Here is a 27449-nt window from a genome sequence, read left to right as displayed (position 1 = left end):
CGCAGCTGCTGCTCCCGAGGCCAGGCTGGGCTCCGGCTCACCCCACTCGGTGGGCAGGAGCCCGTCTCGGCAGACCCCGCACAAGACAAACACAAGCACGACACGCTTCTGCCCAGGAATCGCCGTCTGTTTATTAAGGCAGCTGGTCATGTTAGTGACTTTCAGTAACATTTTCAGTAGGAAAGTGGATTTACATTTCCTTTCTGGACAACCGGTCAGTGATCCGATTGTGGCTGGGGGTTCCAGGGACAGCAGCCGCTGTTCGGGGCAGACCCTGACAGCCACCGTCTGCCCCGCTGCTGCCCAGCTGGGGGAGAACTTGTAGGCTGAGGAAAGAAGGGCGTTCGCACAGCCGGCAACTTCCAAGGGTCCTGACACATTCTTTCAGCCAAATAAGCCCTGGCTTTAAGACGTCTGTGGGAGCACTGGCCTCAACAGGCCCCGCCAAAGCCCCACCGAGGGCACGGCCTGCCCAGCCCTGCAGGGCCAAGGGGGCAGGAGACCACCCCGAGGCAGGAGGGTGAGAGGTCAGCAGAGGAAACTGCTCAAGCTGCAGCCCCGGGGAGTCAGTGATGCACAGCGGGTCGGGGAGCGCGAGTTGGGCAGGAGCAGGGCAGATGGCACCAGGCCTCGGTGAAAGCCCTGGACCCGTGCTGAGGCACAGGGGCGGCCCCTGAGGGTTCTGGCGAGGAATGCCAGGATCAGAGGGGCATCCAGACACAGCTCTCGGCTGTCAGGGCAAGGACGTGGGCCAGGACAGAGAGGCTGGAACGCCAGCCGTCCAGGAGCTGGCAGGGACAGGGACGGCAGGCTGTGAGGCTGCAGGGCGTACCCTGGGCAGGGAGCAGAGCTGGTGCCAGGCCTGGGCCTTATTCCCGTCACAGCTCCCGGCGACCCCTCGCCATGGCCAGAGGAGAACGCCAACAATCTCACGCTGGCCCTGAGCCAGGAGCCGCCCGTCCATGCCGGCCAAAGGCCAAGTCAGGACCTGAATTTTCCATCCTGAGCCCTGTGTCCACGCAAGCCGGGCCAGACAGGGTTAGAAGCCAGAAGGGAGCGCCTCACCCCAGAAACCCGGCCCTCGCCCCAGCCCAGAGCACGAGCGGGTGCACGAGGCTGACAGCAGCCCTGTTGCCGGGCATTGCTGTACCTGCCGGCCGGCTCCACGTGTGGTACGTGACAGGTTGCCCTGGCACACAGCAGTGCTTCACGATGGTAACCCCCACGACAGTGGACCCCTCAACCCTTGTGATGCGCGGGCACCTTCGCACGTCTCTGTCTCAACACGTGGCCACGACCCCTGGGGGTCGGGATGCCGGTGCCTGCAAACCTGCTGAGCCGCGCAGGCGAGCCGCCACCTGGGGGCCAGGCCTAGGCCACACTTGGCTCCCACTACAGCCTTGGGACACGCAGGGAGGCGCCCACTGCCCAGGCTGCTCACAGCCGCCCACTCAGCCCACTGTCCCCACCGCCCCCGTGGGCTCACCCGCGTCCTCAGCCCCACAGACAGAGGAGAGGGGCAGCCGGGCCAGGCCCGAGCCAGCCCGGACGTGCCCGGCAGACCCAGGCAGGAACCGCACGAGGCACAGCTGCTCCTCTCCCAAAAACTCAGCTGTGGGTCAGAAAAGCCCTCCCAGCCGCACACCCGGGGGAGGACTGCGCTGAGATGCCGTGGAAGGTGCGTGTGTCCTCGAGGGTCATGGTTCATCTTGTTCCTTTCCTCACCCGAGCCTGACAAGCTATTCTCAGAACTACCCCTGTGCTGAAAGCCAAGTGTCTAAAACAGCCCCCACCCTGCCCACGCTGCCCCAGGCCTGGTTCCCGCCCCCTGCAGAGGTGGGGGATAGGGGCTGGAGCCCGACGCAGGGTCACGGAGGGTCCCCCCACCCGGCCGAGACACCTCAGCCCCGCCGGGAACTCGAGTGACGCCATCACTCATTAGCCCCAGCGGCCGCCCAGCCAGGCGGATGCGCCCTCAGGGGTGGCCGGCGAGGGCGCTGTCGGGGTGCAGGCGGGAGAAGCGGCCGAGGGTCCAGATGGGGAAGACGTTCCTGTAGCTCGTGTAGGAGATGGCACAGGACTTGTTGAAGACCCCAGAGATGTTGTCCTGAAAGGACACAGAGAAATGAACACAGGCTCCACCAGGCAGTGTAACAGCCCGTCTGTCCCTGGGTGAGTTGGCCTGGGAGGTGCTAATCAAGTGAGACTAGACGGTGAGAAAGTCACGAGCAGGTGGCCCTGCCACAATGGGTCAGCCAGGGCTCCACAGCCCCGCTCAGACCCGCCCTCTACCCCCCAGCAAACCCTTGACCTGGGTCACCAGCCCCCCAATGGGCACGGACCCCCGCTCCCTGCCCCAGCCTCATCCAAAGAGAGGACAGTCAACCTCACATGACCTCATGACCCCTACCCTGCAGGGACAGGTGGGGGCGGCTCCCTACCCCTCCAGCTCGGGGAGGGGCCTCGAGGTGGCAGAGCCAGGGTCTGTCCTGGAGGGAAGGGGAGAGGGGCCGCCCTCCCCCTGGCTTTGCACCCGTCCTGCCCCTGCCCCAGCCAGAGCGTCATTTGCCAACAGCAAGATCTGCTCAGGACTCCAGCACCCGGTGACCTGCCACAGACCGGCCACCACCTCTGCCACCAAACGCCTCCCAAATCTCCACAGCACCCCAAGAACACTGTGGCAGGGTGGAGCAGTGATACAGCCCGTGCAAACTCGGGGTCAGCGGGGGCCTTGCGCTCTCTGGCCCCGGCGGCGTACCTGGGGCCAGTCGCCATTGGGGAGCTGTTTCTCCAGCAGACACCTGACTCCTTTCTCCTGGGCCGCCACGTCGGGGTGCCTGGGGGAGAGCGGACAGGCTGGGACGCACCCTGGGGCACAGCAGCATACACTTCCACCCTCACCCTCACAAGGCCAGGTGTGACGACGAAACCTGGAAGGCTGCAGTGATGACCCGCAGGCCCCGCTAGGAACCACCGCACAGTGCAGGCCTCGCCACGCTCCCCCCAGGCGCCCTGAGAGGTGACGTGCAGGCACAGAGACAGGCAGGCCAGGAGGGACACACAGGGCCCGCGGCCCACACAAGGCCCCTTCTCTTTCTCCTCTGCTGCTCACTGGTCCTCGTGGGCCTCTGGAGGCCACGGAAGCCACAAGAGCTGACACTTGGTGGCCAGGGTGAGACACGAAAAGGACCCAGATCGACTGTGCATCCATAAGTGTCCTGCCCTCGAGGTCCCCAAGACTCCACTGCTCCTGTCAAGCTGAGCCAGCCCAGCTTTGGGGGTTTGAGGAAGATTCCCCTAGTGGCTGCAAATCCAACAGGGCAGCACAGACTAGGACACTGCAGCACACAGGTGTCTGTGTGGGCACACGCCTGTGAGTGTACACGTGTGCATGTCTGTATGCACACACCTGTGAGTGTATACATGTGCATGTGTATCTGTGTGCACATGCCTGTGAGTGTATACATGTGCATGTGCACATGCCTGTCTGTGCACATGCCTGTGGGTATACACATGTGCGTGTGCATGACTGCACACGCCTGGGTGTACATGTGTACATGTGTGTGTCTGTGTGCACGTGCCTGTGTGTGCAGCTGCGCATCTGCACGTGTGTATGCCTACACATGTACGTGGCCCAGCACCCGCGATGGACGCAGGAGGGCCACAGAGAGCAGCTGCAGGGACCTGTGCTGTGATCGCCGTGGCAGCTGCCACTGCCACCACTGGGAAGCAGCCTCCCCACCTAACCCTAACCCTTGCCTGTCCCACTGGGCCCTGCTTCCCTGGCTCTGCCATGGCCACCGTCAGCGGCAGGTGGTCCACGCCTAAGGGGCAAGCCTCCCCCAGTCCCCACTCGGTCAGACAAGGGCCGGGCCCACCACCTGCCCTGGAAATGCGAACATGGCTCTTACAGAGCTCGTTCCCAGAGTGGCAGCTGAATGGGGCCCAGCCCTTGGCCCACAGGCCTCTCCCGACATTCGCACTTGGTCCCTCCCCCACCACCCCGGCTCAGGGCTGAGGCCGAGGTCCCCACCTGGCAGCCATCAGCCCCATCAGAGCCCAGCAGGTGTTGTGGATCTGGGACCGGGCGCTCTGCACGTAGCGCCGCTGCTCGCAGGACTCGAAGTCCTCCCCCCAGCCTCCGTCCTCCATCTGCCGGGACAGCAGGAAGTCGCAGGCATGGGAGACCTCTGCACAGGCAGCCCTGCAGAAACCAGGAGACACCGCGGGTCGGTCTGCACCCTGGATTCCAGCCCTGGCAGGCTGCCTCGAGGGTTGGGGAGGGGCAGTGGGGAAGGAGCCTGCACTGGGGCCACCCCACCCCTACGTGGGGCGGGAGGCCACCAGTGACACCCCTGAGCCTGTGTCTGCAGACGTGCGGTGTGGACAGGCACACCTGCCCCCAGAGCCGCCAGGAAGATAACGTAGAGCGCTTTGTGCTGCAGGGGCCTTGCTGAAATGCCAGGTCACGGTGTCCACGGTGTCTGGGTGGCACCTGAAGAAAGCCAGGCTCCTCCCAGCCGCCGATGAACACTCCCATGCCCGGCAGCACGGGCACGGCAGCTGGCAACAGGCATGGACCTGAGGCCTCCGCCCTCCTCCTGACTGGCCCAGTGAGCGTCCTGGACCCCAACCCACTCCTACTCGGGGTGCAGGTTCAGGGGCCGCGGCGTCCCTCCACCACACGAGTCAGGAAGCTGTGCGGAGCGTGAGGCCAGGGAACATCCCCATATCAACCTGGGACATTTTCTGATCCTATCTCACTCTTTATAAACACTCCTAAAATCAAACACGGAAGGAAAAAGCACCGACGGCCAATCAGCAGGCTGAGACCCCACCCAGCGGGACCGGCAGCCCCACTCACCCATCTTGGTAGGTCTGCCCCATGCAGGCAAAGGCTTCCAGCCCAAACCAGGTGCCGTAGGTGAAGCACACGCCCCAGGAGCTGCGGGGAGAGGGCAGAACACCTCAGCCCTTCATCTCGGTCGCAGAGAGTGCGTGAAACGAAGGTGTTTTGTTCTGCTCCATTCCCGTGCGCTTCAGTGAGCAGCGCAAACTCCAGCGCCTTGGGCACTGAGGCCACCGAAGACAGCACTGCCACCTGCTGAGCCCCCCCACCCTGCCCAGACCGGAGAACCGATGCAGGCAGCCGGAGGAGGGGGCGTAGTGATCACACTCAGCCCGCTGCTCTCTGCAACACACCAGGCAGCCCCCACCTAGGTGAAGCCCAGGCATTCAGAAAAGGAACAGAGTCCACCAGAAATTCACTGGCTGGCAGGTTGCTTCCAGAAACTTCTGGTGTAGCAGGATCACACAACCACTCTATGAATGCGGCATGTGAGAGCAGAACCCTCCCGCTCCTGCCGGCCTGCACCCCAGGCGGGGCCCACTCACCCTTCCCAGGAGCCGTCTGCCCTCTGGGTGCGCCGGCAGAACTCCAGGCCCCGCTCCAGGGTGTCCCTGGAACACGTGAGATCGGCCCAATGAACATTCCAGCAGAACAGCAACTTCCCTGTCCCCATTCCACCCACTCCACACTCTCAAAAGAATGCGTGTGGTCTCCCTTAAGAACACGTAAAAGTAAACAGTTTAGACAGGAGACCTGAGAGTGTGAAAAGCAGCAACTACAGGACAGGGAAGGAATCAGGTTGGCAGAGGGCAAGAAACTCAAGAGGAAGAGAGCGCAGGATGGAGCCTGACAGCAGCCGCCCAAACGGGATCAATACCACTAAAAACGTCAGCAACGCAGGCCTGAGTAAACCATGCAAAATGAGTTAAATGAAGGGAAAACATCAGCCGGGCGCAGTGGCTCACACCTGCAATCCCCGCACTCTGGGAGGCTAAGGCAGGAGGATTGCTTGAGCTCAGGAGCTCAAGGCCAGCCCGAGCAAAAGTGAGACCCTGTCTCTACAGAAAATGGAAAAAAGCCGGGCGTGGTGGCACCTGTAGTCCAGCTACTCAGGAGGCTGAGGCAGGAGGATCACTTGATCCCAGGAGTCTGAGGTTGCTGTGAGCTGTGATGATGACACAGAGCCCAGGTACTCTAGCCTGGGCAACAGAGTGAGACTCTGTCTCAAAAAAAAAGAAAAAAGAAAAAAGAGCCTCATTTAAACAAAAGTAAACTCAAAAATAAGAAGTGACTGTTTTTCCAAATACAAAGTAATCAGTGTGACAATGCTGGAGGGATGACAACGCAGGGTGTCACGACACCCCGAAGGATCACACTGACTCTTCAGCAACGGATCCTACAACAATGAATGTGGGAGGTGTCTGAGAAAGAATTCAAAACACTGATTTTAAAGAAGCTCAATGAGATCTAACAGAAACCTGAAAACCAGTACAAAAAACATCAGCAAATTAACTGAGATACAAATGAGGTCTGGGTGGGAGTAGGCGGGGTGTTGGTGGTCCACGTTGTTGAGGTTGGGGGGAGACTGCATGCCCCAGGAGACCCTCTTGCCTTCTGTCGAGATTCCCCAATGCCGCCCAGCCCCTAGCAGAGGCCTCTGCAGGTGGCCCTGGGTGCTGCTTTCCCTGCGCCCTGTGGGGTCCCCAGGGTCCCTGGAAGCGAGCCCTGCCGTCGGGGACAGTCATAGAGCAGGCCCGTCCTGCGTTAAGAAGAACACCAGCTAATACATACGGAAGAAATGCCAGTTCTGCAACCATCACGTAAATAATTGATTCAGGCAAGAATATCAAAATGCTAAAGCTAACAAGTAGAAGTCTGATGAGAAACAGGACACGTTCATAGTCTAGTACTTTCTCCCCACAAAGAAAAAACGTTTAACTTTACGGTGGAGGAACTAGCACAGGAGCCGCCACCGTCAGCGAGGGCTCAGGCTGACGTGTGCCCTCCCGTCCTGTGCAGGGCGCCAGCACTGGGACATTCCTCACAAAAGCAGGTGACCTCAGCCTGACAGTCACCAGAGACACACCATGGACATTCTGCAGCACGACTTGCTGGACAAGCAGGAAGGGACCAACATAAGGGACGACTGAGGAATTGCTCCAGGCTAAAAGGGACCAAGATGTGACAACTAAATGTAACCCAAGGACCTTGGATGAGAGCTTAGGGAAAATTTTGCTATGCAGGACATTATTGGGACAATTAGGCCAACTTAAATAAGGTCTGAAGATTAAATAATAATATCTTACCAACATTAATATTCTGACTTACATTTACATAAAAGAATAACCTGCTAAGAAATACTGAAGTGGTTAGGGGTAAAAAGTCGGTCTCAAGCGAGTCAAGAAAAAACACACGTGGGGAGTATGAAAAGAAACATGGTGAGGCCAATACAACAAAATGTTAGCAACTGAGGAATCCTGGAAAAAAGTAAACAGGAGAGCTTGCAACTATTTTTCTAACTTACGTGTAAGTGCGTAGTTAAGTGAGGATTTTAAGGCAGTGTGTTGACAGTAAAAATGGAACATTCCATGTAGTATTAAGAGTGACTGGCAACCCAAACAATATCTCCAGAACTCTCTAGATAGGCCGGCTTCAGTGGCTCATGCCTGTAATCTTAGCACTCTGGGAGGCCAAGGCGGGAGGACTGCTTGAGCTCAGGAGTTCAAGACCAGCCTGAGCAACAGCGAGATCCTGTCTCTACTATAAACAGAAAAAAATTAGTCAAACAACTAAAAATAAAAAAAACTAGCCAGACATGGTGGTGCATGCCTATAGTCCCAGCTACTCGGGAGGCTGAGGCAGGTGGATCTCTTGAGCCCAGGAGTTGGAGGTTGCTGTGAGCTAGGCTGATGCCACAGTACTCTAGCCCAAGCAACAGAGTGAGACGCTGTCTCAAAAAAAAAAAAAAAAAACAAAACCTTCCCTCAAAGAAAACTGCAGGCCCAGTTGGATTCTCCAGTGAATTTTTCCAAATATCGAAGGCAGAAATACCATGACTATATAACAACATAAATTCTCTCAAAGAGTATAAACAGAAAAACCACTTTCCCACTGGTGTGTGAGCCCAGCGCTCCCCGACGGGAACCTGACAAGGACGTCGTAAGCAAATCACAGACCAGCTTTCCTCACAGCCGCAGCTGTATAGACGCTCACAAAATTTCGAAAGGCCACCACGGCCAAGTGGAGTCCATGACATTCACCAATGAACAATGTGATCCTAACAGGATAAAGAAGAATCTGGGGAAACTGCACACCCCATGACCATACCCACCAACACGGCAATATCACGCCTACGTTCACGTCCACAAGAAATGGGCACCTGTGCGCCCCAAACACAAGCACAGGAATGTTCATAGTAGGATGTCTGGTCACGACCTAAACCGACGTCCTCCCAGGTGCTGACGACAGGCCAGTGGACGGAGCGTTCACCCGCCGGCCAGACAGCAGGGAAGGGCAAACTGCAGCCACCCAGCCACCCGGCTCAGCCTCACACACGAGGCTGGGAGGAGCCAGCCAGTCCACACTGCGGGACTCAACGTGCACGAGCTTCACGAGGTTCAAAGTGAGCAACAGAAATCTTGGACTGGGCAGCAGCAGGGCGCCCTTCATGGGAGGGCAGGGCAGGCCAGAGGGCGCTGGTGCCAACAGCCTGACGCAGCTCCCTCGGCTGTCCCCTCACGACGACCACACAGGCCGGCACACCTCTCTGAGTGTCCGCTACCCTTCGACAAGGAAGGGTACTTAAAACTGCCATTTACCTGGGCGTAGGCAGAGTTAGGTATGTATGTTTTTGTTTTTAACATTATTAGAAGATGTGAAACGTATATTTTTGCTTTGCTTTGCTTTTTTTTTGAGACAGAGTCTCGCTCTATCGCCCAGGCTAGATGCAGTGGCATCATCACAGCTCACTGCAGCCTCAAACGCCTGGGCTCAAGTGGTCCTCCTGCCTCAGTCTCCTGAGTAGCTGGGACTACAGACACGTGCCACCACACTTGGCTCATTTTTTCTATCTTTTGTAGAGATGCGGTCTCGCTCTTGCTCAGGCTGGTCTTGAGCTCCTGACCTCCAGTGATCCTCCCACCTTGGGCTCCCAGAGTGCTGGGATCACAGGTGTGAGCCACTGCCCAGCCAATAGCTCATTTCCATGTTATAACTGTGCTATTCTGGGCTCCCAATACACATTTTTGACATCATGAGAGCATACGACTGTTCAGGAACACCTGAACCCTCTTCCTTGTCGACGTGAGTTTTGTTTCTGAGACGTGTTAGGGAACGAGTCTTGGCCCTGACTCGGTGGCAGAGTGTCCTGGGCCGAGGCCTCCTCACCTGATCTCCGCCGCCCTGTGGTCAGGAAAGCACCTGTGGAAATGCTTCAGTGCCTGCATCACAGCGGAGGTGCACTCCACGTAGGTGTAGTCGATCATGATGTCCCCTGCGAGGAGGGAGGAGCGAGGTGTCTGAGCCCCACCCGGCCGCCCAGAGCCCACCACTCACCAAACCATGGCAAGAGAGAGAGCACCGCTGTGCAGAGCCACACCTGGAATGGCCCGACCGTCCTCCAGGGCAGATGGCAGCTCGGGCTACACAGGGACGGGGGCTGGCACACGCTACATGAGACCGAGCAGGGGTGCTGGCCTGAGAGCGAGCTGTGCCCCACCCCAAAAACCCTGTGCCAGGTTGAGGAGCAAGATGCACAGAGACCGGGGAGGCGGCACACAAGAGGCCCATCAGAGAACCACGGCAGTCACACACACAGAGCAGCCCACCGGCCCGTGGCACAGGCCCCCAAGGCCGCCACCGACCTCCTGCAGTGCCATGGACTCCATGAGGTATGCTCAGGAAGCACGGGCACAAGGCCCCGTGGACAGAGCAGGAGTCGGCCTGGGCTGTGTCCAGAGAGCTGGGTGCAAATCTCACCCGAATCCCCTGCCGACCCCAAAACGAACCCGCAGCTCTTCCGCCCACAACTCAGAGACCCCTCTGGGAGCGGATGGGACAGAACGCCCCGGGCTCAGGGAGGGCTCCGTAAGGACCTGCCAGTAGGCTAACCAGGCCAGGGGGAAAAGGCGGGCCCCCAGATTCCTGTGCCATGATGCCGGCAGACCACTCACCGAAGACCTCCGAGGGGTTCAGCAGCTCCAGCAAGCGCCCCCCGCGCTTGGTCTCGTAGGTGGCAAAGCCTCCGTCAGGATTCCTCATGTTCAGCAGCTACCGTGGGGAGGGAGCACACTCAGGAACAGGTGTGGGGCGCCCTCTGCCACGGCCAGCAAGCCCTCGGTGCCCACAGCAGCAGCTGCAGCCACGCCAGCCAGGGCCCCCGAGTGCAGCCGTGTGGGGCACAGCCCAGTGACTCCTAAATCAAGCACGCGCTGCCAGAACAGCACGGATCTCCGTGGTAAAACACGCATAAAACCAGACGTGCTTAAAGGGTTTTGCACAGAAACAAACAGGGATTCTCATCCTTCCTTTGGACACCCAGTGGAAACCACCAGCCCTCCTGAGAGAGGCTGGGGGCCTCAGCACAGTCCTGGCCAGGTCCCCGAGCCCCCAGACCAGGCCCAACCCAGGGCTCATGGCTCTGCAAGCAGACGCCGTCTGAGGAGCAGCCCTGCAGCCCGGCCTGGGGGAGTGGCGGTGAGTGCACGGTCTACATGCAGGACGCAAGGTGGGGTCCGCGGCCAGAGCCTCACCACAGCCACAGCATCGCAGAGCCGCTCTCGGGGGATGTGCTCGGTGACAGAGGGACACTTCTCCTGCAGGAGCAGCACGGACTTCAAGGCCTCGGCTGTGCAGTCCGCAACGATCCAGCCGCAGTCCAGCGTGCTGAAGGAGAAGCCGCCCTGCAGGGCACGAGCCGTGATGGCCAGCCGGGGGTGCCTACACCACGATCCCCAGGCCACCTACAGCCCCTGTCCCCTACAGAGGCCCATTCACGGCACAGCTGTGGGTATGGCAGAGCCCAAGCTGGACACTGGACAGACCTCAGCTTCCAGCTCAGGGCCCCAGGGCTGTAGCCCTCCCTGTGCCATCAGATCTCACAACGGGACAGTGTCTGACTGTCCCCGACACTCTGGCTCACGTCCCAGCCGCCTGCCTGATGTCTGTGTGTGCTGAGACTGGCTGAACTGCTCTGAGGTGTGGCCATGCGTGTGCACAGGCTGCCCCCCGGTGGCAAGAAGGGGCGCCACAGGCCAGGCGGCCTCAGCACTCAGGCACCCCCACGCTGGGCGTCTACCAGGGCAGGCAGCAGAGGATGCCCAGGGAAGAGCCCTCAAGGAGGGAAGCTCAGCCGAGCAGAGCGGCCGGGGCAGGGGCGGGGTGGGCAGCGTCAGTTCCTGCGTACCTTGTTCATCTGGCGGTAGTACTTCTGGTAGTCGGTAGGGCTCTCTGGGACCTGGGCAGCACAGGGGGCACATGTGGAAAGCAGAGAGGCCGTCACCACTACGGCAGGGGGCCCGCACTCAGACAGAAGGGGCAGGACTGGAGAAGCGGGATGTGCAGGGAGCTGGCAGTGCTGGGCCATGGCCGCCACCGTGCTGCAGGGGCTCCAAGAGCCAGTGCCCACAGGGCCCTCGGCCCACGGCTGCCAGGAAACGCGACTGGCGAGCGAGGGCGGAAACCTGCCCGGGCAGGAGGCACTCAGATGCCCGAGTCCCCACAGGCCAGCCAGCGTCCCGAACAGCCTCAGCTCTGGAGACCCTCGTCCTGAGCTGCATCCCCTGACTCAATTCGAGGGCAAACAAGTCTACATGGGTGGTGGAGTCCAGTCTGCCTTCCCAGGTCCCCACCGCTCAGAGCAAGTCCTAGGCAGAATCCAGGAGCAGGCCCAGCTATGGTGCAGGCACAGCCCTGATACACCCCCAGGTCCAGCTGACACCCACACCCCCAGGCCCGGCTGTGGGGCAGGCACAGGCCTGACACCCCCTACACCTCCCAGACCTGGCTGTGGGGCAGGCACGGCCCTGACACCCACCACCAGGTCCTGCCTGGGCCACACAGAGGCTGCAGAAGTAGCGCCCAGTGAGAAGGGGGGCCTGGGCGTGTGCTACAGGCGGAGGGGCCCTGGCTGGGGCAGGGTGCACATGGGAGGGTGGGGTGCAGGCCTTGGCTAACTGTGGCCGAAGATGGGGGTGGGGGAGCAGGTGAGCGTGGAGACACTGAAAGGTCGGATCGGATGCGGGGAAGGGTCTGCTGGGGTTGCTGATCCTCAGGCAGTGTCCTGGCCATGGAATAAGGCATGGAGGGGGTGTCGGGCAGGCTGTGGAGTGGGGGACACAGCCCCCGACTGTGCCCAATCCTCTGCATACTGCGACTCCAACATGGCCTGGATGCCACCACTCAGACGGCAGAAACCACAGCGCCACAGCAACTGGGGACGGGCCACCGCAGGCCTCCAGAGGGCTGTCCCCAGGAGTGACCAGCCCCAAGAGAACGGGGTATGTGGAGGAGGGGGTGACCTGAGCAAAGCAGCACAGGTGGCAGGGTGGAGGCGAGGTGGCACTGCTGCTGGCAGGGGCAGTCCTGAAACCCATCTTCTGCCCCCTCGGAGCCACCAGGTGGGGCCTCACCTGCGACAGCCGCAGGAACTCGTGTGCCTTCTGCAGGCAGGACAGGAACTCGGGCCTGTGGTGCCCGCCCGCCTGGAAGAGACAGCAGGGCAGAGGCTGAGCCAGGCAGGCAGGTGAGCCGGCTCCCCAGCAGCCCTGGAAACAACCTGCGGGGACCAGAATCAAACCAGCAGGTGCCTCCAAGGGAGCTGGGGTTTCTCACTGCACTAACCTGTACAGACAACGTCCGTAAGACGTAAAGAAGACAGAGGGGAGCAGGAGAGACCGCCTGTAGATGCCAGTACCCCACCTACAGGGCCAGCATGTGCCCCTGGGGGCCCCCAGCACCCACCTGAGGCCCTCGCATGGCCCAGACCTCGGGGCTCTCCACAAACACCTTCAGAATTCCACTGAGCTCATTCCCACCAGCATAAAAACGTGCCCTCATTTCTCTCTAGTACATGCTCGAGAACATCCATAACAACTGGTTTAGGTTTCATCTTGTTTTATTTGTGAGTTGCTGTCGCTCTGTGGCCCCAGCTGGAGTGCAGTGGCATCATCACAGCTCACTGCAGCGTTGAATGGCGAGCTCAAGTGATCCTCCTGCCTCAGCCTCCTGAGTAGCTGAGACTACAGATAAGAGCCACTACACCAGGCTAACTTTTCTATCTTTCGTAGAGATGGGATCTCACTATGTCACTCAGGCTGGTCTCAAACTCCTGGCCTCAAACAATTCTCCTGCCTTAGGCTCCCCAAGTGCTGGGATTAGAGGCTGAGCCATCATGCCCAGCCAAGCAGGTTAAGAACTGTAACCTCAGTCCTGCTCTGGTGGCCCCATGCCCGTGCTCTGGAACAGCCCTCAGCAGGCTCCCCTGCTCACACGGCCCCCACCCTCCCGAAGCCCCTGACCCAGCCCATCACCGAAGGCTGCCAGGCAAGCCACCCCCCACCCCCCTGCAAGGTCACCACTAGACGCTTCGCAACCCAGGCCAGCGGGAAGCACAGCAGGTGTGAGGTCCGCAGGTGCCAAGACCTTTGGGTAACACACGTGCTCGTGTGCACAGGAAGGCTGGCCGGGTCAGAGGACGAGACAGAACCACGTACCTCCAGTAGAGCCTGGATGGCGAATGAGGTGTCCCAGATCTGGGAGCCGTTGGTGCCCTGCAGACAAAGGATGGGCCACTCAAGCTGCTGCGTCTTGCAGCAGCTTGACGATGCCGGGCAAACTGGGTGTGGGGCTGGGGTCTCGCACCAGCCAACACCTGACTCCAGGCTGGGCCTGCGTGCCCCTGGCAGCTGTCCAGGGCCTGAGAGGAGGCGTGCCCTGTAGGCAGGCACAGGTCCTCCATGGCCGCCGACCAGGACAGCATAGTCCCCCACGGGCTCTACCCCCACCCAGCCATGTGGTGACCGGAAACACCCCCTTTTCTGAGTTCCCTGGAGGTGATGGGAGCCTGGGTCACAGGTCAACACTCTGGCCTCAGTTCAGAGGCCAGTGGCCGCACCCCAGTGAGAGACGGAGCTGGACAGCGGGGGTGGGGTGCGGGCAGAAGCTCATGGACATCACACCCTGTGGAGACGACACATGGGAAGTATGGGCCTTCTCTCCAAAAAAGAGACCCAGCAGGACGGGAGCCTCAGCCCCCCACGCCAGTTCACAGAAACCAGGTACAGGGGCCTCCGGTTGGATCCAGCGAGAGGCCCTTGAGGGACAGTCTTCTAGCAGGAAACCACTGGGGACCAATACCAAACGCCGGCCTGCGCCTGGCGGGGGCCCTGTCCGACCAACCAGCTGCACACCACACGTGGCGAGGACGCCATGCAGGGACCGTCCTGGGAGTGGCGATGGCAGAGGGGCCATGTGGAAACAAGCCCTCGCCGGCTCAGCCGCCAGGAAAGCCACCGCCGCCCAAGGCCCATTACTCTCCGCCACTCCACACGTGTTTTGAAACCGTCTCACACGGCACGGACAGTGGGGCACCCAGGGGGCTGCAGGCAGCTGTGGGGCCTGCCCTAGGGGGGCATGTGCCCATCCCAGTGCGACATCCCAGGACCCCTCTGGACATGCCCCATTTCCACACTGACCCAGGTGGAACAGCAGACAGACCCCCAGTGGCGCCCCCTCAGCAGAACGCAAGACCTGGATGGCGCCCACCTTGGGTCCTGAGACACCCACCGTGCTCACGCACAGAGGATGGGGATGGGACTGTGGCCCCAGGGCGTCAGGACAGGACGAGGGTCGGCCAGCGCCCATGCCCAGGAACACCACCGTCCTCCACACCCAACCAGTGGGGCCTTGTGCAGAGAAGGACGTCAGAGCATGTCACAGGACTGGGCGCCAGCTGGGAGCCCACCTGCAGTGGGGGCTCGCAGGTGCTCGACGCTAGGCTGGCTGGTGGTGGAGCTGGGCCTGTTCTCCTCCCACCTGGATTCCTAGGCCACTCCTGAATTTTACTGTTAGCCGACTGATTTAAAGAAATGATCCTACCTCCACCAGAACAGCACCAGCTGGCCGCTTCTGATGTCAGCTGCCCTGTGGCAGGACTTGGGCTGGCCCTTCCCAACACAGTTCTGACCTACTCTGGTTTACAGACTTCTGAAAATCTGACAGGTGTCCTGGCCCCCTGCTCAGGGTGGTCTGGGACCCACAACCCCTTGGGGGGCAAGGACCCTGGCCCGGCATCCCTGCTCAGCAAGGTCACATCTTCTCTGGTCTTCCCATAAGCTGAAGCCCCCAGCAAGGATCTGGAATGCAGCCAACTACATGCGTGTGGCTGAGTGTCCAGCAAAACCCACCCCTCCTCCCCTCTGCTCCACTCCAGCCCACGAGAAAGGGGACGTCTTCGTGCCACTCCCAGGCCTGGTCATCCACTCCCTCCCACTGCTCCCCAGTCCCTCCCTCCCTCCCACGCTGCAGGGGGCAACCCCAGAGCAACCACGGGAGGCGGGGGTGAAGACGTGGACCTCCCGGGACCCGGGGACGGAGCCTCCAAATGGCTGCAGAGAGGGGAGGCCCCGCCAGCCAGAGCCACCTCCCGGCACCGCAACAAGACGAGCGCTTCTGTGGCATCCGAGCCACTCCAGGTCTGTGGTTACAGTGAGTCAGCCCCCCGACCCAGAGCAGGGAGCAAAGGGGAGAGCTGCAGGGGGACGTGCAAGAACACAAGGTGCCCACACAGGCCAGCGGCACACACCCAGGACACAGCTAGAGGCCTGGAGGGAAGGATGGAGCCTCTATCGTACAGTTCCAGAACTTGCACTGAGGAGGCGTTATTTTGAATCTTAATAAACCCAAAATGATAAAATAATAATAATAATAATAAAGGGTGGGAACAGTCGCAAGGAAACGAGCAAACAAGTCACGAGGCCCGGCAGCCCTCACCTGCATTTTCATGCCATCGAGGCCCAGCCTGTGAGGACGAGAAAAGCCCAAGTCAGGGACGAGGAGAAAGCTGGAAGCCACTGGCCACCTGGAGCCTGCACGCGGGAGAGGGCACAGGGTCTCGGAGACCTGGCGCTCCCCGGCTGGGTTCCTGGCGTGAGGGCCACACTCGGTGGGGAAGGGACAGCAGCTCGCCCAGCAGTGTTCCCGGCCAGCCCTGCCGCCCCGGGCAGGCCACAGCACCCAGGGAGGGCCCCGCACCCCAGGGCTTCCCGTCGTGGGCACTGCTCTGCAGTCTCTCCATGAAAGGAGCCACCTCCAGCGCACAGTAGGCCGACATGCTCCCAGTCGACAGGCCCTGCTGAGGCCCAGCACACGCCACCTGGCGCCATGCCGCGCTGGGACGCTGAGGCTGCAGGAGCTCGCAGACCAGTGCTGGGGAAGGCCCCATGTCTGTAGCTGCTCCTGCAGCTGGCTCCTGGTTTTCTCGGGCACTGCCAGCCACACTCACCAGAGGTAGTCCGGGATTCTGGACACGTGCTCCTGGAAGGCGGAGGAGGCCGGCCCGTCCACGTGCCAGCGCACGAGCATGTTGATGGTTTTCGAGATCTGCAGGAGACACGGCTCATCAGGGCTCTGCTCTGGCCACATAGCCCCTGGGCACAAGGCCTCACAGCCAGGCTCCAGGGCCGGGCGTGACCCCAGCGTCTCCCAAGCACTCGCTGTGCATCAGGGCCCAGGAGCGAGGATCAGCCCCAGTCTTGTCCCTAGATGCGGCTCAGACAGAGGCCCGTGCCGGCCAAGGTCATGACCCGGCTCAGGGCGTTCGGGGCTGAGAAGGGACAGGCACTTACGGGTGTCAGACTCTGGACCAGACGCAGCAGCGTGCGGTCTGCCTTAGAGACGACATGGGGACAGAGCACAGGGTCCGTGGGGCACAGGCACAGAAGTGCAGACAAGAGCAGAGTGGAAGGGACACTCACTCCCCTCCTTCCTCAGGGTAGACTGTTCTAGGGGCGCCGATTTTCCACCCCCAGATCTCACAGTCGAAACCCAATTACAACTGTGGTTTCTGTCTCCCTAGTACAGACGTGGGGCTGCGCTGACGCCCACATAGAACCACATCGCTGCTGAGCAGATGAGGGATCCACTGCAGGGTCAGCTCAGATTTGTGACTCGCTGAGGTGTCCTGAGGCGCCGCTGGCCCAGGGCCAGCAGGTGACCCCATGCCAGTGTGGCCAGGGCACGTGACCTCCATGGCCATGGAGCACGTCACACCGGCCTCTACCAGGCCCTGCCAGGGGACAGGGCAGAAGCATCAAGTCCCCCCGCCAGCTGGGAGAAGCCACACGTGACCTCAAGGCCCTTCCAGCCCCCACCCTGGGCATCTCCCAGCCCCATGAGAGAAGGTCGGCTGGCAGACTACTTGGGGGCTGGGAAGGGATCAGGTGAGAAAAAGGCATCCTCCCAGGGGGCCAGCAAGGTCTCAGGAGCAGGTGGCAGACACACCCAAGACAGAAGCCAGGAGGGAGGAGGGCCGGGCACGGTCAGCAGCTTCCCCGAGCCCAGGCTGGCGTCCTCCTCTAGTGTGTGAGATCAGAGGGCCACGTCCCCAAGGGAGACGCACCAGGCTCCAGGGAGACCCCCCTCCTGGCTCACGACCGGCCTCTGGGGCTCTGCGGCTGGGAAGGGCACTGACCGGGCCGATACTGATGCACTTGGTGAAGCGGTCGTCAGCCATGATGTGCTCGTACAGCTTCTGCACGGCCCGCTGCCGCAGGCTGGTGCTGTGGTGGCGCTCGTACAGGTTAAGGAGCGCTGCAGGGGAGCACGGCGTCAGTGGCCTGCGCACCAGGGGCACCCCCCTTCCATCCGCCCTGCCCAGAGTCCAGCGTGGGCTCCCGCCAGTGTCAGTCCAGCCTGGCTGGTCCCACCTGGGGCTGGCACGGCAGGGGCTGCTCAGTGCTGCAGGCGGAAGGCATGGTGGAGTGGAGGCGCCAGCCTGCCTCGCCTGCCCTGGCTCAGGGCCCCGTGGAGCACCCACCGTACACCACGCGGAGCAGCCAGCTGTGCGGCGTGTACAGCTCGTCCGGGGCCACGTTGTCCCTCTGTGCTGGCCAGTCGATGCTGGCAAAGTCCTCCACGTACAGCTCCTAGGGGGGCAGCCCTGAGACGCTGGGGAGGAGGCCACACCTCCCGAACACTGTGGCCTGGCTGGAACCAGGAGGGGCAGCCTCCTCCACCGGCCAGTCCTCAGGGCCCCGAGCACGCCCCTTCCCGGGCTGGGGTACATCCATGACCGACCCCTGCAGGGCACGGAGGTCCAGCCATCCTGGACAGGGCGACTGTCCGGGGAGCTGGCCCAGCTCTGAGAGCAGCGTGTCTCCCTGGACACTCATTGCCTCTCTCTGCCCCTCCTCCTCCACCTGGTGACATCCCGCACCTTAAACCCCAGTTCAGGGCCTACTTCCCACAAACACAATGCAACTGTGGACCAGGGGTTGGGCAGTGTGCTCCTGGAGCTCGGGGAGCCCCCGGCAAACCTGGGTGACAGTAGCTCCCGGTCCCACAGCACAAGTCCCCTGGGCAGAGGTTGCTTGGCATGGCTTACTGGGCTCCCCAGTGCGTGGATATGCACAGTTAGATTCAGGGGGGTCCCCAGGTCTTGAGTCCCAGCCACGGCAGCCATGCACCCTGCTCCCTGAGGAGGTCTCACCTGGCGGAGGCTCTGGACCAGCGGGTCCTCCGAGGCGTTCAGCCGGGTGGCATAGCAGTAGCTCATGGGCAGGTACACCTGCCGGCAGTGGCACCAGATCGTGGAGGGGTGCGCGGGCGCCCAGTCGGGAAACAGCCTGAGGGACAGTGTGAGTCGGGAAACCCCGGGACACAAACCTGCCCCTGCTACCAGCACAGCGTGTGGTGGATGGCGGCTCCCTGGGGTCAGCGCAGCCCCTGCAGAGTGTGGTCAAGCCCTCTGCCCACGCCCCCTGCCCAGGGAGCAGATGACTACAAGTGTGGTCAGTGTGTTGTATTCTACAGCCAAGTGCCCGAGCCCTGAGCGTTTAGCATTCTCTAATGGGTTTCTTAGCAGTGTAAAACATTAAGGATGGGAAACTGAGTAAGGGACCCAGGGAATGCTCTGGACTGTGCAACTTTTCAGGAAGTTGTAAACTATTGTAAAATTGAAGTTTATTTTTAAAATTTTATTTTAAAACCCAAAGGCCCGCAGAATCTGGCTCAGGCCTGGCTCTTCAGTCCTCGTCTCTGCCAATGTTGGCACAGCCAAATCAGCTTCCAGGGTCCCTTCAAGTCCCCCATCCCTGTGTGCAGGCCACGGAAGCCAAGCAGTGCAGAGCACGCCCACTCTGCGCCTGGACCACCAGCACCACGGGTGCTTTTTTCACTTGGGGTAGTTTCTGGCTTTCCTACAGCTGGAGTGGGTCAGGGTCTGTGGTCCTCCACCCCAGCCCTGAGCACCCAGGGAAGATGTCACCACGCACCAGTACTGGCCGACAGAGCCCGCTGTGGGCACAGACAAGACGCTCTGCCCAGCGCCGGCCTACGGCCTACACCTACACCCACTCCCGCCCAGCAGCCACAGCAGCGCCCTCCTCCGCCTGCTCCTTCAAGAAGGAGGCTGAGTCCTGCGCAACAAATCTGCCAGTGCAGGTCGCCTAGATGACCTAGCACACCCGACACTGCCCTGTGCCCCCCACAGACACCCTGGGGATCCCACCACCCAGCCTGACCACGAGGGCAAGCCCTCGGTCAGGACCCCGCTGCCCTCTCCTGAGGGTCCTTCAGCCCCAGCAAAGTCACCCAGCACCGGGCCCCTACACCCACCCTGACAGCCCTCGAGAGGAGACCCCAGGCTGTCCTGCCACACTCAGACAGCAGGGCTCCGCCCAGCTCTGCAGGGTTCTGGCCTCACCTCCCAACACATGGAAGCACGGGGTAAACTCATGTATGTGCACAGGAGTGCTTCCTGGGACATGTTCACAACTCTAATTAGATGGTCACAGAATATTAAAAAACACTGGTTACAGATATCAGATAATAATGATTTACTGTTGTTTTGCTGCATTCTATTAATAAAAACCACCCATCTTTTAAAGACACACAGTGCCCACGGTGAGGGTGGTATCTGGGGTGTCCCCCAGCAAAGGAGAAGGGTGGGGGCTCACGCTCTCCTCTACAGGTGCCCAACACTTCCCACAGGACTGCTCAGCTGTCCAACAGCTACACACAGGGGCTCTGAGCCACCCGCCCATGGTGGTGCCCACCCACCACACAGCCCCACCCACGGCGCCTCCGCCCTCCAGCCCCACGGGGCCCCCTTCCGTCACCCTGTAGGACTCAGCTCAAACAGGGCCCCTGTCCACAGGACCACAGTGCCCCACCTGCTGTGTGGCAGCTGGCACATGACCCGAGGCTGTCACCTCCCCCCTCGGAAGGCAGCAGGGACCCGGCAACCACACCCACGGCTCGGGGCCAGCGTACCACATCTCAGGGAACAGCGTGTTGAGGCCTTCCCAGCTGTAGACGTTCAGGATGGCCAGCCAGAACTTGCCCCAGGAGGGGATGGCCACGGCACCACCTGGGGAGAGAACAGGCCCGTCATCTGCCTCTAACTACGCAGGTCCTCGAAGGTCGGCCCCGAAGCCGACCCCCTGCCCCTTCTCACAGGGGGTGGCAGCCTGTTGTGGATCCCCAACCCCATGGAGAAGCAGGTGTCAGAGCAGCTCAGGACTGCCCGACACCACGGCCTTGGGCAGAACCGGCGGCTTTCCCGGCAGTGAGCGTGTCCGCTCCTAGGAGAGGGGTTTGCAGCCCGTCCCCCAGGAGGACGCACACGAAGGCAGCTAGCTGGGCAGCGGGGGACACCTCAGTGCTAGGTGGGGAGGGGCCCAGACGCACATGGCAGCTTTGTCCACGCGCCTGGAGAGGGAGACGAGGGAAGTGGGAGTGCCTGCTCTGGCCTCTCCCTCCTGGGGCTCAGTCTGACCTGCCCCATCTGTGTCACCCCACTTGGCAGACAGGTCCTGCACGGGTGGTGACGGGCCCCAGGCTCCAAATGGGCTCTGACACTCTGGCCCCACATCTGGAGCCACCTCCAGCGGCACCTGGTCAGTCTCAGGCACAGTGACAGCAACACTGTCTTACACACGCTTCACGAGGGCCTGCCCCAAACTCAGGGTGCAAAGGTCAACAAAGACTCATGAAGCTCCCAGGCAAAGTGCGGCCCACACATCCCTCCACTGGGCAGGCGCCAGGAGTGTGGTGAGGACCAGCGTCAAGCACACCCAAGGCTGACGGTGAACTGACTGCAACTCAGACAAACTCACGAAGGAAGAACCCAGGGTCTCAAGAGAATGCGTGACAGGAAGCTTCACCCAGCCTGGCAGGACACAAAGAGATCCCCAAGGAGGACGGCCCCAGAGCAAGGGAGCAGTTGTGAAGAGCCCCGAGGAAGGAAGGGGCTTTGAGGAGCAGACGGGAAGGAGGCCCCTGTGGGGTGGGGTGGGGTGGGGTGCGGGAGGCCCGGGAAGGGAAGAGGGCAACACCAGGCTCTGCTCTCCAGAGCTGTGGCGCCTTCCCTGTGCATTGATGGTCCTCAGAGCCCGCAGGCCGGGGGAGAAGCACCTGGCTGGGGAATGGATAGCAAGCCTGTTTCTGCTGCCACCTTGCTTTTAAGTGTTTCCCAGTTCAGGAAACAAACAGAATTATCTGATTGTCTTAATTTGCTTTTGAAAAAAATCACTGGTAGGTTGAGCAGCTTCCACCTGCTCCTGCTCTAACGAGCATCCTGTGCACGGTTTGCCCAGTGTCTGTCTGGAGGTGCATCTCCGTTCCTCGCCACAGAGCTGGCGCAGGGCGTACCTTTCCTGTGGAGGATGTTCCGAGCTCGGACCAGGTCAGGATCGTCAGGCCCGATGCCCAGAATTCTGAGACACACGTAGTTGAGCGCAGTCCCAAACACCGTGGACTTGTCTTCAATGTGCCTATGAGAGAGAACCAGTGAGAAACAGCACCTGTCCCTGCTTCTGAGAAATATGGTAACCTGTACAGTGACACTTCCTTAGAAAAGTAAGAACGCTACGGTGGCTCACACCCGTAATTCCAGCACTCTGGGAGGTCGAGGCAAGAGGATCATTGAGCTCAGGAGTTCAAGACCTGTCTGAGCAAGAATCTGTCTTTACTAAAAACGGGAAAAAATCAGCCCGGCACCGTGGCGCGTGCCTATAGTCCCAGCTACTCAGGAGACTGAGGCAGGAGGATGGCTTGAGCCCAGGAGTATGAGGTTGATTTGAGCTATGATGACACCATGGCGCTCTAGCTAGAGCGACAAGTGAGACCCTGTCTCCAAAAAGAAGAAAAGTCAGAACCCCAAAACACATGGTGCTGAGGACGTAACTCGACATCACCAAGCAGGGCTCGCCAGTGGGAGCTCCTGCACCTCCCAGGACAGCTGAGCAGCTCCCAAACTGCCCGGACAGGACACGCTGCCCCTTTAGCTCACTTCCCACTCCTGAATCAGCACGCTGTAGGCAGGCCGCCCGGGGCCAGGCCTCTGCTCCCAAGTGAAAGCCTCACTGCAGGAAGCAGTGCTGCTCGGAGACAGGCGATTTCTCCTGCCTCAGTGGTAAGAGGAGGATGGTTTTCACATGTGGGTCTCAAGAGTCTCCCAACCAGCCACAAACCCATTTCCAACACAAAATGTGAAGCTGAGGCTGGCAGCTTCTGCCCCTCCTGCCCACCTACCCACCCATCTGAGGTCCACAGCTGCAGTCACCCCTTACCCTGCGACAGCTGCCTGGAAACCCAAGCATCTCTACAGGGGAACACACACACATGCATGTGTACATGTGCAGTGACAGGGGGTCAGGTACACTCACAGGCCCCAGCCGCCGTCAGGTAGCTGCACCGACCGCAGGTACCGCACCATCTCTTCTCTGTATCCGGCTGGCAAAGGGATGCGAGCCACGTGGCATGTGATCAGGAGGCCTATGTGGCAGGGAGACGTTCCTCGCTGGGGCCAGGCGGTCATTACTGCTAAGCCCAGGTCCCTTTCCTCTCTAGGACCCCACCCTGACAGGGAGCTGCTCCCCAGTCTCCTTCCTTCCCATGGAAGCAAACACCTGGGAAGCCATTCCTCCTGGGCTGCAATTGAGGACTTTGGGGACAGGGCCAGAGGGAGCACCAGCAGCAGCACAGGTGACACTCCGTCTGGGGCCTCTGCAGCCCACTCGGCCACGCCCGGCCCCATGACGCTGTCGGCACCTAGGGAAGGCCTCCCCAAGGCCCCGAAGGTCCAAGAGGAACCAACGTCTTAGAGCAGTGGGCCCTCCATGAGGGGAGACTGTTGTTCTCACTTAACACCTGCTGGGAAAGAAACCCAGATGGGTCAGCCCTAGATGGCGTTGTGCCACGCTGCGTCACGTCAGGGGAAGGCAGAAGACAGTAAGTGTGATCCACAAAGAACCTTCTATTCCTGGCCTGGTCTTCTTGGGCTACCCTCCACCCTCACACTCGGCTCCATCAGCCACGTGCCCACGGCACCTGCCACAGAATGGGTCAGGGTGGACCCGGCCACACGCACCACGGGATGGATGCCTAACTCTGGCTCAGTGGCACTGGAAGCCCTGGAGGACAAAACAGACACAGACACACCCCAGAGGAAGGGGGGACAGACTCAAAGGTGCCGCACAGGTTCGTGAGAAACAGCCACCCCAGAACAAGCCCGTCTTTTGTAACAGTTACGATGTTGTTAAGACAGGGAGCCGGGCGCGGTGGCTCACGCCTGTAATCCTAGCACTCTGGGAGGCCGAGGCGGGCGGATTGCTCAAGGTCAGGAGTTCAAAACCAGCCTGAGCGAGACCCCGTCTCTACCATAAAAATAGAAAGAAATTAATTGGCCAACTAATATATATATATATATATATAAATCAGCCGGGCATGGTGGCTTGTGCCTGTAGTCCCAGCTACTCGGGAGGCTAAGGCAGGAGGATTGCTTGAGCCCAGGAGTTTGAGGTTGCTGTGAGCTAGGCTGATGCCACGGCACTCACTCTAACCTAGGCAAGAAAGCGAGACTCTGTCTCAAAAAAAAAAAAGACAGGGAGACATGTGCAGGCAGGTGCAGAGCCAGTATCTTCCCCACTTCACAGGCAAGGAAACTGAGGCACAGCCAGTAAATGGTGGGGCTGGGGGAGTCAGACCCCAGTCGGCACCATCAATGTCACTTGGCCACATCCGACAGTAGCCATCTACACAGGATCACAGACTGACAGTAGCCATCTACACAGGATCACAGACTCCAAGAGCATTTTCCAAATTAAAGGAAAAGGCTGGTTGTAGTGGCTGATGCCTGTAATCCTAGCACCCTGGGAGGCCAAGGCAGGAGGATCACTTAAGCTCAGGAGTTCAAGACCAGCCTGAGCAAGAGTGAGACCTTATCTCTACTAAAAATACAAAAATTATCCAGACAACCAAAAATAGAAACAAAAAAACTAACCGGGCATGGTGTCCAGTGCCTGTAGTCCCAGCTACTGGGTAGGCCGACTGAGCCCAGGAGTTGGAGGTTGCTGTGAGCTAGGCTGATGCCATGGCACTCTAGCCCAGGCAACAGAGCCAGACTCTGTCTCAAAAAAAATACAAAGGTTTGGAGAGGTACAGGAGCTCTTTGAAACAAAAAGAGTCTCTCCTCCTGCTTTACCCTGAGATTGTGGTCTGGAATGTTCTTTGTTGCACTGTGACACTGGCAGAGACGCTGGCTGATCTCCACAATCCTGGGAACAGTCTCAGTGGGGCCCCAAGTGGGACCAAGGGAAGAAAGAGCCCCTGGCTGCCCTCAAGTCCCAGGACAGCAGGATGCGATGCCACACGGTACAGATGGCATGAGCACAGAGACCAATGCTGCATGGCATCCCAGGGCTCACCCAGCAGAGTGACCTGGAATAAACATGCTCAGACTTCCTCATGTGTCTGATGCGGCTTGTTCTAAGAACCAAAAGATGTACAGGCCTCGAGCAGGGCTTGGCTTGCAGTGACCACCATAGAACTGCTTCTGACATCGAAGGCCAACTCTTCCCAAAGTAACACACAGGGCTGATATAACTCTCCCCAAAATCCCCACAGGCTTTGGGACTGGACAGAGTCAGGACAGAGGCAATCTGGATATGTACATGGATAGACACAGCCAAGAAATGTTTTAAAAACAAAGGCAACAAAAGGATACAAGAACTTTAAATCTACAACAAAGTTATAATTATTAACACAATGTAGGTAAAAGAAAATACAGGTATCCATAAGAGTTATCACAGAAACAAACACTTTTTCACAGAAAACTCAGCTCACTGAAGCACCATGGTTACAAGTCACTAGGGAAAAGGGTCCTGCTGGATAAACTCACAGGCAGGATCTCCCGTGAGACAACACTATTTCTGAAGAGAAACATTCCCTGGAAGCAAAAGAGTCTTGTCCAGCCAAACCAGTTCAGTACCAGGGGTCCAACTGCTATGCCCCTACTGCCCCTCCAGGAGCTCCACTCAGGGTGAGTTCAGAGCAGACATCAGCTCCCACCTACCACCCTGCCCGCCTATGGCCCCTCCACCTGAAAAGCCTTCCCACCCAGCCAACACAGCCCCAGAGCCCCCTGATCACCCCACACCACACAGGGACAGCGACACCCTTACTCCCATCTGCCAGCACCAACAGCAAGACAGCTGGGACCCAGGGCAGCACTCCCCAGCCCTCTCCTACATGGGCACCTGTGTTCCCACCTGCGCCACCAAGAGCCTAGACCAGGCCAGGCCCCCAGGGGTGACCCAGGGTGGCCAGAGCAGCAGGTTCCTACCTGGCAGGAGGAAAAGCGGGCCGCCGTAATCACCCGCCCAGTGCCCATCCTCAGCCTGCAGCCCCACGTAAAACGTCATCCCATTCAGAGCACCCTCATGCGCCGTGTGGGCTTTGGGCAAGTCCTTAAAGTAATTCTTCTGTGAAGAGAGAAAAAGATGAGAGCTGAGGGGCCTGTTGCCCAGCCAGAGGAAGCCTCCTCACTCATAGCCCAACTGAAAAGAGTGAATCTAAATTATCCATACTGTAAAAGTTTCAACTGTTTCAATCAAAAGTCTGAAACTCTTTGATGACAGTATCACACCTTGGCAAAGTAAAAGGACAGTTCCATGTTCTCTTGGTTTTATATTTCAGTCGCCAATTTGCAAAGTTCTTTACAACTTCTTCAAGATGTCTTAAACCAGACTTGGACAGACAGTGTGGGGAGGGGGAACCGATGCCTGGGACCCTGGTCCCTCTCTCTTCAACAGGGCCTGAGGGACAGTGCCGCTACTCCCAGGGAGGGGCTGTGCTGGTGACTGGTGGCCAGGGCTGGGCAGGGAGACCCTGTCTACCCTGCACACTCTCTGACTAGCTGAATTTCTCACAAGAATGCACACAACAAAAAACTGGATCAGAAAACCTCTTTTGTAAACAGACACAAAATTACAACTACCTTTGCAACTCTTCTGTAAGTTTACTATTATCTCAAAATAAACTGCTAAAAACAAAAACAAAATTAGAAGTTTCTTATGCCTGGCTTAGTGAGGAAGAGATTGAGGCTTAGGGGCTTGATCAATTCACACCCTAACTCAATTCCTGTGGGAACCAGCCTTGGTGACACGTGTCATGTCCACACATTACATTTTTTTAACAAGAAAACAACGCTCTTCACAACTAACTTTCAAGGCTCCCTACTGGTGAGTGGTGCTTCTGGCAGGTTTCCCATCACTTCCCAGACATTGTGTTTGAAGCAGTGACAAGCAGAGTCCAGCCACTTACGGTGTCCAACCCCAAGGAGTGGGCTTCCAGGCCAGTCTGTTCTCGGCCAGGGTCTTCGTCTTCCTGAAAGTAAGTCCACGCCTGCCTGCCCCTCTCATTGCTGAGTCGCCAGCGGCTGAGGTCGGTGGCCGGCTCCGATTTATAGGGTCCCCCTCTGCGACGCAGACACCTGAGAGCCGTCGGGCTGCTGGTCATCAGGTCGGCCGAGCGGCAGCCCGCTGCTCCCGGACCACCTGCCCTGGCCAGCCGGCCCTCCTCGACCTCAGCCCTCCCGAGCTTGCGTCGCAGCACCCGCCCCCGGCCACAGCGGCCTCCGGCTGCCCCCGTCCGCCTGCACAAGCTCCGGGTCCCTACCCCGCCGGGACTTTGGCCTGGACCTCCACCCCGGCCACGCCCCCACTCCGGCCCAGACCCCTACTCCGACCTCCGCCCAGACTCCCGCCCGATACCGTCCCGACCCCGCGCGCCCCCAACCCCAACCCCAGTCCCGCCCCCCGCCCCATCCCTTACCCCGACCCGAACCCCCACCCGGCCCCCGAGCCCCGCCCGCCTCACCTCTCAGGCGCCTTCCCGGCCGCCGCACCCCTGCCCACCAGCGCCCCTTCCCTCAGCACCCGAGACCACCCAGCACGCCGCCCAGAGGTCCCGGGCCGCGGGAACTCACGTGCCCTCAGTCATGACAGCCTGTCAGCCGCGCTCCACTCCGCGCGAGCCCTAGCTTCTCAGACCTACTACCACAGCTCGCCTTGCCTGCCGCACTGCGCAGGCGCGCCCCTCG

General features: G+C 59.9%; 1 protein-coding gene across 1 annotated transcript; it reads right to left on the bottom strand.

Annotated features, from left to right (window-relative positions):
- Window positions 1-106: 106 nt before the first annotated feature.
- Window positions 107-27449, bottom strand: LSS (lanosterol synthase). Its single transcript, XM_012780067.3, has 22 exons — window positions 27336-27449; window positions 26672-26840; window positions 25692-25830; window positions 22735-22843; window positions 21719-21840; window positions 20339-20435; window positions 18555-18690; window positions 17883-17991; window positions 17538-17656; window positions 16350-16447; window positions 15839-15866; window positions 13561-13617; window positions 12478-12549; window positions 11253-11303; window positions 10600-10749; window positions 10021-10117; window positions 9236-9341; window positions 5395-5460; window positions 4865-4945; window positions 4034-4204; window positions 2759-2837; window positions 107-2107 (listed from the first exon to the last, which is right to left on the bottom strand). The coding sequence occupies exons 1-22, from the start codon at window positions 27347-27349 to the stop codon at window positions 1976-1978; spliced, it is 2202 nt and encodes a 733-aa protein (XP_012635521.2). The 5' UTR covers window positions 27350-27449; the 3' UTR covers window positions 107-1975.

This window comes from Microcebus murinus, chromosome 1, assembly GCF_040939455.1.
Source record: "Microcebus murinus isolate Inina chromosome 1, M.murinus_Inina_mat1.0, whole genome shotgun sequence".
Taxonomy (NCBI): Eukaryota; Metazoa; Chordata; class Mammalia; order Primates; family Cheirogaleidae; genus Microcebus; species Microcebus murinus.
This window is presented reverse-complemented; position numbering and strand designations above follow the sequence as displayed.